We start from the raw sequence: 15531 nt of genomic DNA, 5'->3' as shown, positions 1-15531 counted from the left end.
GAGGAGGGGATTATCAACAAAAAACTGTACAATTACGTATTGTATATTTAGAAAAATTAATATTGGGTGAACATAAATTAGGTTTGCTATTTAATGCGCAACGTGAGAGAGATTCATCCAATCGAAAGATTAATTCACAATCTCGATCTTGGGACAAAATCAATTTTCTCGGTATTTATCAATCATGTCTCATAAACTAATGATCCGAGATGAGCCATTCTTATCTCGTTAGAAGCGCTGGAATCTTAGCTTTCCAACGAGACCAAGATCATCTTGCTACGATTTTTCTATGCGTAGTTATTGACGATTATATCGACAGCAGCAGACTGCGCGTATGTATATGCGGCGTCTCGCGCGGCGATGTTTACTACCGAACAGCTTTAGCAAAAAAAACTATAACTGTAACTAGATACTTTTATAAAGTAACTTTCCCAACTCTGTGAAAAACCAACGAAATGCAGATACTTATAAATACAGATACAATGTGTTACAGATGTTAGGTACCAATTTTATAATATCTTACGTTTTGTTAAATGAAACCTTCTACCGTATTGAATACGCGTATTCATGACAGTAGACCCTACAGGCAAAAAGTTGCTCGGATGACACTCGGCTCGGACTATTGACGTTGAGAAATAGAGTCATCAAATTACGACTCATCGATTATACCGCGGACCGACTGTAACGTTGAGTTCCGCAAACGGCGACAATGGCGCCTTTGTTTTCCCCACGGACCGCTTCTCGTGCGCTATTAACGATAACGTGCATGCCTCTTGAAAGTTTTTAAAGACACACCGGCCATGTGAAGAAGTGCTCTTCTCTCTTTCTCGCTCCCCCCCGTCTCTCTATTTCGCTTCTTTTTGGCCCGATGCGCGCAGAACGAGCTACAGAAGAACCTATCCACTCGATTCTATTCTTACACTTTTACCCGACGTAGGTACGAACGTGACGTTGACGTGTACCAAGTGCCTTCGAGCGGGTTTCTCGAGTTCAGGGTTGATGCGGAGTGTATGAGCGAACGATTCCGTTAACTAAGCTCCGTTTGTATAAGCGTAGAGTATTTCTCACGAACAGCCACTGGGAATGGCCGGCTGGTTCTTCAAAGGAAATTTCTTCCTTATTAATGCATGCGGATACCATTAATATGCCAAAAGTTTCGCTCACAAAATTAGACGTTACATGGCACCTTATGAAAGGCTGTCAATTGCATAATTTATACATTTACATACTAATATATTGTACAATATACATCAATGTTGAATAAATATTCAATTAATCTGATGCACTTCCAACATTAGCGTATTGGAATTTTTGCAGCATACATTTTTCTTATGTTATAATTGTACTTTTATTATTTAAACTCCGCTGATTTTTAAATGATAAAAGATTCTTTTCAAAGCATGAATGTACTATTTCTAAAAAAAACAGTCATGATATTCCAAAATCAATGGAGCTATTTCTGATATTGCCGGTATGAAATTTTAGCAAAACTGAATAGCATATATTTCTTTCTCTATATATTTTATTGAGATATCTTGCGTAATCATGTAATCACTGGCGGTACTTGTGCTATCGCGATCACTATCGTTGTTTCTGATATTATATAATCATCGTGACTATTGTTGGTGTACGGATTGCATCGCGCGGCGTATCGATACCGTTTTACGCCTCCGGGGAAGCGCTCGGCTCTTCCACTGCGGCGGCACCGACGTCTTCGGAAAGCTGCCAATCAAGGCGCGATCGCGCGCTGCTCTCCTCGAAGGGCAGATTTCAGATCTGAGATCAACCGACGCAATCTGAATGCGGCGTTCAATAACCCCGCGGCTAAATGCGACGTTTACTAAGTATGAAGGACAATGTTCAGCCGGCGAGATTGTTCAGATAAACGCATCATTACTGAGAGCTTCGCAAGCCTAGTGCCGTTGAATCTCTCCGACGTATCTATCTGTCTATCCATCTATCTATTTGTATCATTACCTTTTCTCCTCCCAAGTATCACTATTGCAATTAACGGACTATCTTTTATTTCGATAAGGTCAGATAGCTTCGTGCGCGTGGGACTTAATTTTGTGCGAATCAAATATCTTTTCTCACGCAGATTAAATGGAATTTATTTTGTCCCTACGGAAATAATTTTTCAGAATAAAAAATTCTAATATTAGCGTTCCAGATGAAAATCCATAAACTTATAATCGGCAGTTATTATACCGATAAACTTATATCCGCGGAAGACTCGTTGCATCGTTGAATACTTTCGTCGAGATTATGTCCTTTTAAAACTATAACTTAAATTCCGATTTAATGAAAAATATGACTTAAAACCTGATCGTTGAGATAAGCAGCCAATGATTCGAAGAGAATACCGATGTTCAATCAGCTCGGCGAGTTCGGTCGTTTCGCTTAAATAAGAGCGATTTATTCCGCGCGGAGAGCGCGATGACGAGGATGAACTTAAGAACTCTCGCTCCGTAAAGTGTTGATAATTGATATTTGATCGCGTGCCAGGCCGGCAATTAAATGCTTTCAGGAAGCCGCTGCGGCGGTCTTTTTATCGTGCAGGCGAGAGAGAAGGAGAGGCTCCGAGATGAAGCGCGCGCGTATATACACGTGGAAAGACAACCGACTGTCTGACTGTCAGTCCGTCTGTCTCGCCGGCCACACCTTCGCGGACAGACTGGCCGAAGGGAGAGACGTACGTGGAGGAGTATCGCGGCTGGTGAACCTAGAGATGGGATGACGGATAACACCGTTCGGTCGATCGTTCACCTGGTGATGGATCTGTTCTCGACTATTCTTTATTCCCGACATTCTCCCCCGCGCCCGTACCCTCCCAACTCGGGGCACGCTACGTACACCTTACACGCATTTTCAATCACGATCTACAATTCGAACTTGTATAGCTTCATCTCGATTGTAGGGCGCGGATAATGAAAGACCCGAGCGGCCTAGAAAAACTCAGTAATATCGAGTCCTATCGAGTTCTACCGCCCGTCATATTCGACCGAATAATGACAACGTAATAACAGTAAACCTCTCACTTTCTCTCTCTTTATTTTCTTCTCTTTCGCCACAATCCGGCAGATATCGATTACGAATTAGAATGACGTAACGCATGCCCGCAACCAGGACAGCTCATATTTCGCGCATCAGACCGCAACCGGATGAATAATTCAGCAGTCTCTTAATCCGAAATGTCATCACACGACCACGCGCGAATCTTCTCGACCACATGGCGCAAATCTGGACAGCATTTTTCAGACGTTCGACATACCTCGCTGGCACATTTCATATGCACCACTTCATATCCAGCCGAATGTCGATTAGTTAGCACGGACGTAGAACACGAGAATGCGTCATCGTTTCTTGCGAATTCATTCATCACGGTGTTTCTTTTCTTTTATCATGGATTAATTCCTTACTGCCGTTAACTAAATTAATAAAAATGCCCGAACGGCGTACGTTCCGAGAACGCGATCGACTAGACGAAATGATTTACGTGCCATTATCCGAGACCCAGCACGCTGCGTATTCTTTATATACGAGAGTTCGAAAGTCGACGGACGATTAGCGGTTAGAAAGTCTTGCGGCGTGAATTACGACGTGCCCGGAAGACGTACCTAGCGCGCAGGGTGTTTATTCAAAAAGCTATAATCGATTTTTCGTCACCACTGTGGGAAGTTGTGGCTTACAGCGATGATAGAAGAGTGGAAAGAAACAGAAGATTTTTGTGCGAGATGGACATAATTCGTTGGTAGGTTTAAATTACTTGGTAGGTTTAACATCATTTTATGAAAATAAAAAAATAGAGATTATATCGATGAGGCTAATTAAAAATGTATCTTGGTGTCATATCAATTTTTAGTTATTAGTTTCATGTTTTCTTCATATTTTCATTTCATAAAAAACATGAATATATCATTCTTAAGATATCAGAGATAGTTTTCTGTTGTAGAGATTCTTGTGATTTATTAATAGATTAATTAATAGATAATAACATTTGCGGCAATTTACTATAATTTTTCTAAGTTATAAATGAACACTAGGAAAGTGGAAGAAATTTAGTGTAACAAGACAGAAGGGTAAATATTGACGAGACGTTGATTAGTATTGGAATACGATCTGTTTACAGAAGCGCTTAAGAAACTAAGCACTGGGATTAAATATCTCCTGACATTCGAACAGCCGATTAGTCTCTCTACGCGGGAAGCGTATCTCTTAACCCTTCCATCTTCGTACTTCGACCCGGCCTCTATAAGAAAATCGTAAAGATCAAATAAAAGTGATTTGCGGTTAAGTTGATCGCGTCTGAAACCTCGGTCATTACTGGTTTTTCACTTACATGGTTACCGTGCCGGATTTCACGGCGCGGCCGTGCTCGATGAAGCCAAATTGTGAAATTTATTACACCGCCTTTATCTTACATAGATTATTTTATTTTCTTTATTATTATCCGTGTAATGTACACGCCTTATGGATTACCGGTGAAGCAGCAATGAAAATAATGACGACTGTTAAATGGTCGATATAACGGCTAAAAGCCCGCTGTATTTACGCGCGTTTATGGAGAGGTATCTTATCAGGCCTGCTTTATACGTCTGTTTTAGTCGGTAGCGGGCGAGTGTGGAAAGAGACGTGAATATGTAATGAGTCCTGCGAAGCCGCAGGTATATTGAGACATCAGGTAGACGAGATGACCTTCCACAAACGATGCTCTTAAAATATTTAGTCATCCGGGTTTTATTTACGAGCGTCCGACCGACCAATTTTTCGAATAACCGCGCGAAATTTACTGTCATTGTGTTTGATGAGTTTCCTCGCGCGAATCCGAAATATGGAAAACATATGCGCTAACGCGCAGTAGAAGATCGCGACAGGTATTATTGTTGATAAGATATTATTATTGTCGCACTCTATATCTATCCAAGCATTATTTTCATCATTTCAAGTTTATTAAAAATGTTTTAAGCAATTAATAGTGTCCGGCGATATTAATTATTAATGAATTCACATTTTAATAAATTATTGTTGGCCGATTCTTGTGTGTTGTCTAGTTTTATTGAGAGTCCTACTTTAACTCTATGGTTAATTATTAATCGTGTAGCGATACTATATCGATCTAATACTAACGACAGATTTTAAATCAATGCTAATTCGAGCATGTTGGAAATAACTATAACTTAATTCAATTAACTTGCGATAATATAGTCAAGCTCTGCTTTAAACCCTGTATTGTAATTTCTACTTGTTAATTTTGAAAAAAAAATTACGTTTTGTGTTTATTCTTATTTAGTTATAAAAAGAGTAAAATTTCGAAAATCATTTTCAATGGCCTTAATCTTATCTTATTATCATCGTTAATTTATCAGTGCTGAACGCGAGCGCAACTCGAACGAACGAATAACAAATAATGTGCGTAAGGAAATGTAGAAGCAAAAATTGGCAGAAAGTACCGCGGAATAACAGGGTCGGCAGATAAGACCCGCATATATGAAATCTGACGAGGACCCGCCAAGTCTTTTGCCCACAAAGTTCATATCGTAACGATTAAAATTGTGGTGGCGACAACAGCGGAGGACGACAGCTCAATTATCGTGGCATATACGGCCTCTCAAGTTTTAAGCGATTTTTTTCGATCCACGAAATTAACGATCGACTTGGGAAGTTGTTCTTTGTCAGAAATATTGAGACATAAATATGTTTTTTTTAAGTTTTATATAAAACTTAAAAAAGCATTCGAGATTTGCATGAGTTGGGCTTGGAATGGCACGCTTCTCGCTTGATTTCATCTCTAAATAGAGTCACAATTTAAGCATTAATATAAAGATATTCTCTCGAAACTAGATGTCAAAGTGTTGCAAAAAAAATTAAGACATTTGATTGAATCCTCACTAATCGAATCGATCAAGAAACCTGTCAAGCACAGAGATGTGGACCGTCCTGTACATGCAGGCACGATGCCATCTCGGCAAAGAAGACGCGGCTGAAAGACCCCTGGTGCGCCCGCGCCGGTCCTCAGCGTGGCGGATAAATTATTCTTGTTAATGACATATTTATCGGTGGTACCGCATCGTGGATACCGGGAAGCGAGACATCGAGCCGCTTCGCCCGTTTCGTGGTAAACCACCGACTCGCTAATGTCTTATTCAACCCATTCAGGCGATTTCGGTTTCCGTTTTTGCTTCTGCGAAAGATGATAAGCACAAGACGGCTACACTGCCAACTAGAATTCTTTCATTCACATCGTATCTTCGACTAACAATATTGCAGCTTTCCTTTCGCACAAATCACGCAAGTAATTAGGACAACGAAAAGGAATTATCAAATGATCTGAAGTGTCAAATTCAATTATCAAATTGAATAGAAAGAAAATCATGTCTTTCTAAATCAACATATATGACTCAGCTAAAAAAAAAATCTTTTTTAGCCTATCATAAACACACATAAATAACACTTTGACATCGCTTATTCGATGTTTCAACGAACAGATTAACGATTCTCATCATCTCATCAACTATGATAATTTTTACACAGAAACTGTGCAAAACAACCTCACTGAAGACATTAATAAAGTGAAAAATGTAATCGAAATTCTGCTTTATCTATCCGCACGTCGTTTCGGATTCCTCATACGAGAAAAATTGATTCCAATCTATTCGGTATTTCGTTAGTGGAAAAGTTAGCGGTGAAATTCAACGATGACTATCAACAGATTACCGTTGGACGCACTCTCGGATTAGCGGTGGTTGGTGGAGATTAAAATGCCGCAATGAATGACAACTGTTTTCAAACAAAAACTTGGGAGAAAGTTCGGTGAATTGCCGATATGGGATCGTAGGCAGGCTTTTGGCAAGCTTCTTCTGTGTGCGTAAGATAAGAGAGGAAGCAGACACATCTTCCCACCACACCGTCGCTTTCGCACGTTGCGCCCGTCTTTCGAGACGAGAAATCTCGCGCGAGCCTTTTTGCAACGCCGAATCATTCTTTAATGATGATTAATGAACGACCCGTATTTCTTTCGTTCACGTTACATAAAGTCCGCCTTCGGTAATTAGCTAAACCGGCCGAAATCCGACGGATCATGGGCGCGGAACGTTTGTCGCAATTTTCAACGTCACGATGCGGTCGTATTAAGCGAGCGCTTAATTATTTTGCCAATTCCGCAATGACAACCGCCGAACCTGTTCTTGCGACACAAAAAGCATATGTGACTCGTAACAATGTGTCAGGCGGCATGAATAGTGCACGTATGTGTCAAAGGACGGTAAAGGGATTTTTGCGCACGGACGATGACCTCGACCGCGGCACATCAGAAAAGTTATTCGACAAGTCAGTAATTTTCTCTGAGAAAAATGACACGTTCAAAGAAGTAATAGATACATATCTCGTGCTTCGATTAACTAGAAGTAATATCGGAAGGAATTGCATTTTATTTCTGATGATACGGTCCCTCCCCCATTCATTCGGATAATAACATAGAGGAAAATCCCCTGTTATGAGATAAGATCCTAATATGTAATTCGAATATTGACAGTGCTTATAGTTTACGCTTACGTTCGCGAAGAATAGTTTTCCAAATATTGGAACGAGAAGCTAAAGTGCGCAGAAACGAACATGAGTTATTACAACAGACATTTACCCGAACTTGTAGAATAAACCAAAGACGGCATATTTGGTAATTTACAAAAATGACCGAGTATTGTCGGAAGGCGGTAATAGCGTTTGAAACATCGGTGCGTTACATGTCGCCGGCGCAATTTTTCGAGACGGCCGAGAAACGCGCATTTATCGCGGAAAGAGGGTAATTAAGGTAAATCTCTAATTACCTTGACGCGGTCGAAGGGCGTTAGGGCGTTCAAGGGGAGAGGAAGTCCCCGGGCAAAGATAATGACAACTCGCTGTAATTACGCATATTGAGCCGCGGCATAATTTCACAACGGAGGTAGAGCGAAAAGGCACTCTCGCTTAGCATTCAAATTGGCCGTGTCAAATATTCGTTGTCTGTCCACCGGCTTTTATTCCGAGTTCGCACGCCGGTACGCCGTAAATAATGCAGATTGCGGCGGTGCCGTTTCAAAGACAGAATTCGTGACAGAAACCGTCGACAGAAACCATCACTTATCTCCCGAATAAGAATGATGATCAAAAAAATGAATTACATCTTGAATGGTGCATACATTTGATAAGTAAGATCCTTGAATTCTATTCCCCTCGCACATTTAACACTAAACACATCGATCAATAACAAACCTAACTACGAGCTTCATACAAATGTTACACTTTCTATTATTTTCGTATTAGACAAACAGCGTACACCACAGTGTACACCACAGTGCCCTCAGCGGTTTACCCCTCGTGCTTCAAAGACATGTGCATCTAATTGAAGTATACACTGATTCTACAAATGTTCTAAATATTGTTAGTATTTAATCTTTAACAAATGCACCATTTTTTAAATCAATTTTATACAAATGTCAATGTTGATCGACGTGTTCGTCAATTGCAGTTTTTTTTTACGAAGTATAACAACTCAGCGCGGAAAGACATCAAATGTAATTAGAGTAAAACATCTCATATTCGTGCGTATCATTGAATACGCCCGGTTCGTCGATCGGGAGCTTCTTAAACGAGCACACACCTATGAGCATGTAATTGCTAATTTACATAATGACCACATAAAGTGCCATCTTACTTGATGGAACACACGAGCTCTTTCACCAGAGCCCAGACTGGAATTCCGGGTTGTACTCCAAGCCATCAGTAAACCTTCTCTCGCGATAAACCGTAACTCCAAAAATCGCGCGGAATGCCGCGACGCTCAACAAACCAACGTACAACCGGAATATCCACGGGATAATCAGTAAAGTAAATCGCGCTTAATAAGTGGAGATAGTCGAAGGGACGCAAATATCCACATAAATGGGCGATCGGCTTCTAATAACCGCAATACACACCCCGTTCTAATTTTTCCAAACCGATACATCGCGTGTAAAATAAATTTGCGACACAATTTACGTCAAGCAGACGAGGCCAACGGCTGTGGCGTGAACGTTGCGCCGACGGTAGCGAAACGTGTAAAAATGGTATACACGGGGGACGCACGTCTATGCCTCACGTGCGGCGACGCAGTGTTTCACGTATCGACCCCCCACGAATCCGTACAAATCGGAAATTAGATCCCAGACTGGGTCGCGATAGCTTCCCGGGAGAGAACAGGAGAGAGGGAGAGGGTGCTCGGTTATTCGCGGAGCCCGTAATTGGAGTCCGGAATCCTGAAATACGAGGCGGACCGGGCCACCTGTCGAAATGGATCGCGGAACGATCTCGACGGAACGAGGCGGCTGCGAAGCCAATAAAAGGAGAAGTCGCGCAAGATATACACTATATACACATATATATGTGTATGCGACGTGAACACCGGGCTCGATAAAGAATGTAGGCGTACAACTATCGACGAAATCTATAGAAAAGTATCGAGTGCGCCACGAAGAGGCGGCTATGGACGAAATCTCGACGAGAAGCTTTAACGGTATGCGGGGACCGGTTGAGGGGGCCCCGTAATGGCAGAACAGCGTTGAATTTACTGTTCGGTGAGGTTTGTCGATTCCGTGCATAAGCCGTTGGCGAACATTGTTGTCCAAAAGGTACCGTGACACGAATCCACTTAGCCGTTTTTATTATCAACCCCTTTCAATAAATATACACGTTTCCGTGGCAAGCGAAACGTGGTCTCACGTGAAAAGGCGGTCGCGTTGTTGCAAATATTGTGTTTTTTTTTATGCAAAGATATCCGAACTGCATGTACAAGCAGTATTCTCGAAGCTGCAGCTTGATACGAAGGTTTGGCGTAAAGTTACGAGTCTATTTGCATCGATAGCGATGACATAAACGTAAATTCATTAACGTTTAAGTTCTTTTAATAACGTTTCCTCTTGTCCGAACACGCAATGTTTTAAATAACGATTATTTATCAACGAAACGTCAAAAAGTTTATTATTCACAGTATACTACTGCGATTTTCAGTAGTATACGTATATCTGTGAATTAGTGACTATTCGCTGTTTTCAGTGATAATCCACTGATTGACTTTTAGAGAGCATAAATTCGTAAATTAATCCAAATTGCTCCGAATTACTAGGATAATAAATACGTATTTAATAATGCTAATCTTACTATTACTACGTTTGTTGCACCTGCTATTTTGCTTTCTGAATCTCATGCGCGTGATTTAGATTGCACAATATCCTTTAATCCGCGCGTTCGCAACGGATCGCAAGAGTCCATAGAGTCTAACGAGTTTAAATGATCGTACAGTATTGTCTATGCGAGAAGTTACGACTCCGAGCGAGGAGCCTGGGGCCGTTTCATTCTTATTTTCACTTATGTTTAACAGCCGATCGCGTTTGAAACGGTAAAGCGATGAAGCGATCGTGCACTAAGCCGTCTTTGTACATTAAATCACGATCGCGGATTGTATGCGGCGAAAGGTGAAGCAGATGTTGCGGTCAACTCTAAAACGATTGGCCCGATCGCGAAAACGGTGGCGGGTGATTGCGCTTTCTTCAAAGAAAAGACGAAACGAATTGTGTTTTATACGATCGCGGTATTAAAAAAGTGCAACACTAATACATCCATTCAATCAGACGAAATAGTAATCATAAAATCTTAATACAGTCATGCATTTATTTTATATAAATACAAACGTGCTGTATTTAAATTAAACTACGGTTACGTCGATATGAAATATCGACTGACCTCTTTCGTACTGTTTGCCGTAATAAAAAAGTTTTTGACTTACCCGATGCGCAGCAGCGGAGTTTCACTATTGATCCTGTAACATACAATTATAAAGTTCATATTAAAACAGAGTATTCAAGAAAATGAATATTAAAGAAAATAATTTTTAAATTATTGAAAATAGATAAAAGGAAGATTAATTTTATATGAAATAAAAAATATTTACCCTAAAGTTGCTCCGCCGGCGCCTGATGCCTCTCCAAGGCCTCCTCCTCCACTCAGGTTGTCTTCTGGCACAACACTCGCGAAAACACAAAGATCGTTCGCGCGATTTTACACTTTGAAAGTCTTTAATCCGACTATACAAACGGCACTCCCGAACGCGACGCGACACGACGAATCGCCGCGCGCGGTTGCGATTCGTTTAAATTAGCGAAATAATAGTGAAATTATTCGAGTTAGTGCTGAAATCAGAGAAATGAACAAATCAATTAATAAATGAAATAAACAAATGTGCTCTCTAAAAGTCAATCGGTGGATTATCACTGAAAACAGTGAATCGATTCGTTATTTTCAGTAATAATCCACCGATTAACTTTCAGAGAGTGTTAGAGGCCTGGTTTATCATTTTCTGCTTAACTGTTAATATGGAAGTTACTCGACTCTTTATTCTTTTCTATATAATTATCTAAGAAGAGACAGAGAATCGATTAACTGTGGTCAACAGTTTATTAGAAACTGAAAAACCGGGCCCAAATAGTGCAATGGGTACCTTTGGTTGTCCCGTCTTTAGAGTATGTACTCTCTAAAATCAATCAATGGATTCAGTGATAATGCACTGATTGATTTTTAGAAAGTAACTCTTCGGGGTACTCAAGCCCCTCCACCACGACAAGGTAGTACCCGAGGAGGGGATTATCGACAAAAAACCGTGCAATTACATATGTGTATATTTAGAAAAATTAATATTGGGTGAACATAAATTAGGTTTGCTATTTAATGCGCAACGTGAGAGAGATTCATCCAATCGAAAGATTAATTCACAATCTCGATCTTGGGGCAAAATCAGTTTTCTCGGTATTTATCAATCATGTCTCGTAAACTAATGATCCGAGATGAGCCATTCTTATCTCGTTAGAAGCGCTGAAATCTTAGCTTTCCAACGAGACCAGGATCATCTTCCTACGATTTTTCTATGCGAAGTTATTGACGATTATATCGACTCGCGATCTTAATCCTCATTCAGAAGCAGCAGACGGCGCGTATATGCGGCGTCTCACGCGACGATGTTTACTACCGAACATCTGTGCCTCGTATGTTTTTATGCCAGTTTTTTGGGGACGTAGTACGCTCACGTAATACTCGCGTAAAACTCGCGCGGCCTTCGTTCATGAATGGTGCACGCGCGCCCGATTTTTAAAACGCTATAACTCGGCGAAAAATCGACGTAGCGACACGAACCAAAAACCAATCTTCTTCGTTTCGAGATACAAACTTGCGAAAGAGATCAGTCGATATGCTCTCTAAACGTCAATCAGTGCATCGCTGAAAACGGTTACAAGTATAGCACTAAATAATTCAGTTCTATACTTATAACTGCGAATCAGAGAATGTTCACTGTTTTCAGTGATAATCCACTGTTTGACTTTTAGAGAATGGACTTCGATATTTAAGGCTCCAATAGTCATGAGCGTTCTTTAATAACGGTAGCCATTTCTAAGATACGTTCTAATACCTTACGAAAGACACTTTGATAAACGAGTGCGCTTGATCGGTCTAAATCAGCAGCGAAAAATGCGTCACGTACAGTTAAACATCGTGTCGGCGTCATTAAAATTTTAGTTGCTAATGAGACGGAGAAGGTTCGCAACAGGTTACCAACTCCGACATACAGGTTGAAGAGACTACCTAACTAGCTTGGTCTATTCATAGATCAAAACAATTTACCGAGATAACTGTAACAGGGAACTGGCGCACGCTGGCCGGCATTAACACGCATTGGTCTAGGTGGTCAATCTCGGCGCGAGATGATTGATAACTCTCTTGTAAGCGTTATCAGCCGCAGCGTGCACGCTGTTATGTTCACGTCAGGAACGTGACGCTGATAGACGAGTTTTGCCTTTTCTCCTCCCTACCCCTTTCGGCTTTCTAGCCGTGACTTGTTGTCTTTAATTCAAAGATACATGTCGACGTGTTAAACGAGCCCCGCTGATTTTTCATTCACCCGCGTCTATTGCTAGGCACAGAATTGTTTTACTCGAAAACGCGTCTGTTAGTTTTATGAATTGTGTAAAATAGAAAGAACTCAAAATATCAATTGAAATAACTCAACCGAGAATATTTGTGCAAAATGGTACGTAGAAGGATAATTAAATCTTCTAAACTCATTCGTAGCTCGGCAGAATAATCTTTCGTACCCAGGAATGTTTATCTCGGAATTATAAATTGCGGGCGCAATAAAAACCGTGCTCTTCCCTAAAAATACTTTCTCGCTTAATCATGCTTAATTACGACGTCACACAAAAATTATTAGCTTGAAAAAGTTAGCCGACCAGTCCTATATCCCTCTATCGCTACCTGAGCTACCTTACAATCGTGAAGAAGCAGCATTTACGGCGCATTCGTATGCAGAGTCGAGTACCAGCTCTCGATCACGAGCGGCTCCTTCCTCTCCCTTGAAAGCCTCTTTTCCAAGCTCGCCGGGCCCTGAGCGATTGCAGCGTCGACAACTTCAAGTACATATAAACTCACGTGTGCGTAGGCAGACCGACGGCACGGAAAGCCGCGTGACAAGAGCGTAATGAATCTACCTCTCCGGGCGCGCGTACTTAGGACGGTCTTAAGATAGAAACCGCTGCGCGGCGGAATTCGAAAACTGCACGCGATTAATGTCACTGCAACGAGCGAAGATGCGAACCGAGTCGTCGCCGAAGCGCGCATTACGGCGTCCCTTTCGCGGATAATCCCGCGATCAGCGGGACCTAATTATCCCGTTCTCCCCGTTTGTAATTCCGCGGAGCGCTCGCCGCTAATCTCCATTTCAATGTTTAAATTCGCGTCGGCCGGAGGGAATCGTCGCGATTAAGACCTTGAGTAAGGACCGATCAGAAACATTCTGTGCGGGTTTAAGATATTTCACGATAACGCGACGAACCATAAGACCCGACTAATGAGCGTGGAACGAGGGAAGGAAACCGCTCGGTGGCGCGCAGTTATCTCACTCGAAGCTCGCGTTTCAGCCAAGAACGGCTATGCAAACAACCGAGGAACTGGTCGGGAATCGTTCGGCAAGTGTGTAAGTACACTTCGGGCGGAGGCCTGCGGGAAATGATCGCCGGCCGACCGCGAATCGCACGGCCGCCGCCAGTCGCGCCCCGAACAACGATTCCCCCGGCTAATCGGCCGATCCGCACCGAGAAGAATCTACCTCCGTCGTCTCCATCATACGCTCGCTCGCGGCCGCCGTTTCCTCGCAATAAACCCGCGGCGCGATTCTCTTAATTACGTTCGCACGGACGATAATCTCGGGCCTCGTTAAGTGCGGTGCGCGAGATCGCTGCCGGTGCGCGTCCGAGATGAAACGATTTCACCAGGGATAAGTGGGATAGGTAAGGGACGCAGAGTGCTTTCGGTAGGTGTGCGGCAGGAATAATAGCGAAGGACGCCTAATAAACCTGCGGGTGTCCCGCTGCGCGGAAACGGGACGCGCCGGATGAGGCTGTGAGCCAATTACCGGGCGCCCGCGCGTACCGCGCCAAGATCTCAGGAGTCGATTTATATGATGCTCGTGTTATCCGTATATATGTATATGTGTATATATATGCTCGGCAAAGACTCGGACTCGCCTCAAGAAATTACGATAATGCGGCGAGACGAAAACCGAAAACGACCGAGAGCCGACGCGTTCTTTAAATGTCACATTTTTAGCGACAGCATATTTATACACTTGTATTTCGCACCTGTTGCAGTTGAATTGTGTACTAGTCCTCTGACTCTGGCGTTTCTCATATTTTCTATATTTCTCGTTAGATAGTATACCTTTGTCCAAATAATTTTAAGAATCCGCGTCTCTTTACGATTAATTTATATTTGTCCTAACAAGATTAAAAAATAAATAGCGCTTTGTCGTATTTGTTTCAACACAATTGTTACGAGAAATGTTTACTGAACCTATAACTTTCGATTGTTTTACAGAAGCTCCTGGAGAACTTGGATGGGTGCTGACTCTTGTGATAGTGTCTTTAGTATCAGCCGTCATCGGAGCGGTAGTGATGATGACTCTTCTCCATTGTCGAAGGTCAGTATTATTACTTTCTCGTAAATAAAAATGCATAGCTTTTAGGTCAGTGCACGTGAGGAAAAAAAATCCAAAGTGGCCTTTACGCGACGCGGAATTAACGACCTCGTTCCCGTGAAGTTTCCTGGATAGAATCAATCGGAGTTAATGGCCGCTCAAATTGAAATCCTATTGCATGCTACTTGATGCAATCTTCACGGAGACGCTTCTCTCTCGAGGGCTTCGCGAAGAACGGTGAAGCGCTACGGATACGGATCATCGCGCCGACAGATTCGCGAACCGATCGCGGTTTCATCTTACAGCCGCGCGCGCTGCTCGATTCTCTTAAATTACCACCTACCGGCGATACGTAATCGAACGGGTCGATCGACACCAAGAGCGAGGATGACGCGGCCGCTAACTAGATCGATTCGGTATGAATCCGGCAAGTGACAGACTAACGGGGCGTCGAAAAGGGCAGAAAAAGAGGGAGGGAATGGTACACGAGCGCCATTACGAAA

At 42.3% G+C, this 15531-nt stretch overlaps 1 protein-coding gene across 1 annotated transcript in view; it reads left to right on the top strand.

Moving 5' to 3' along the window:
- LOC105564538 (TSC22 domain family protein 1) overlaps positions 1–15531 on the top strand; it is an 81027-nt gene that overhangs the window by 54242 nt on the left and 11254 nt on the right. The window contains exon 3 of the mRNA XM_012016980.1: positions 14929–15031. Within this exon, the coding sequence (XP_011872370.1) occupies positions 14929–15031 (103 nt within the window). The remainder of the gene's footprint in view (positions 1–14928; positions 15032–15531) is intronic.

Source organism: Vollenhovia emeryi, unplaced genomic scaffold, assembly GCF_000949405.1.
Source record: "Vollenhovia emeryi isolate VEMERY1.0 unplaced genomic scaffold, V.emery_V1.0 DF939163.1, whole genome shotgun sequence".
NCBI lineage: Eukaryota > Metazoa > Arthropoda > Insecta > Hymenoptera > Formicidae > Vollenhovia > Vollenhovia emeryi.
Note: the sequence above shows the minus strand (reverse complement) of the source record. Positions and strands in the feature narration are given on the sequence as shown.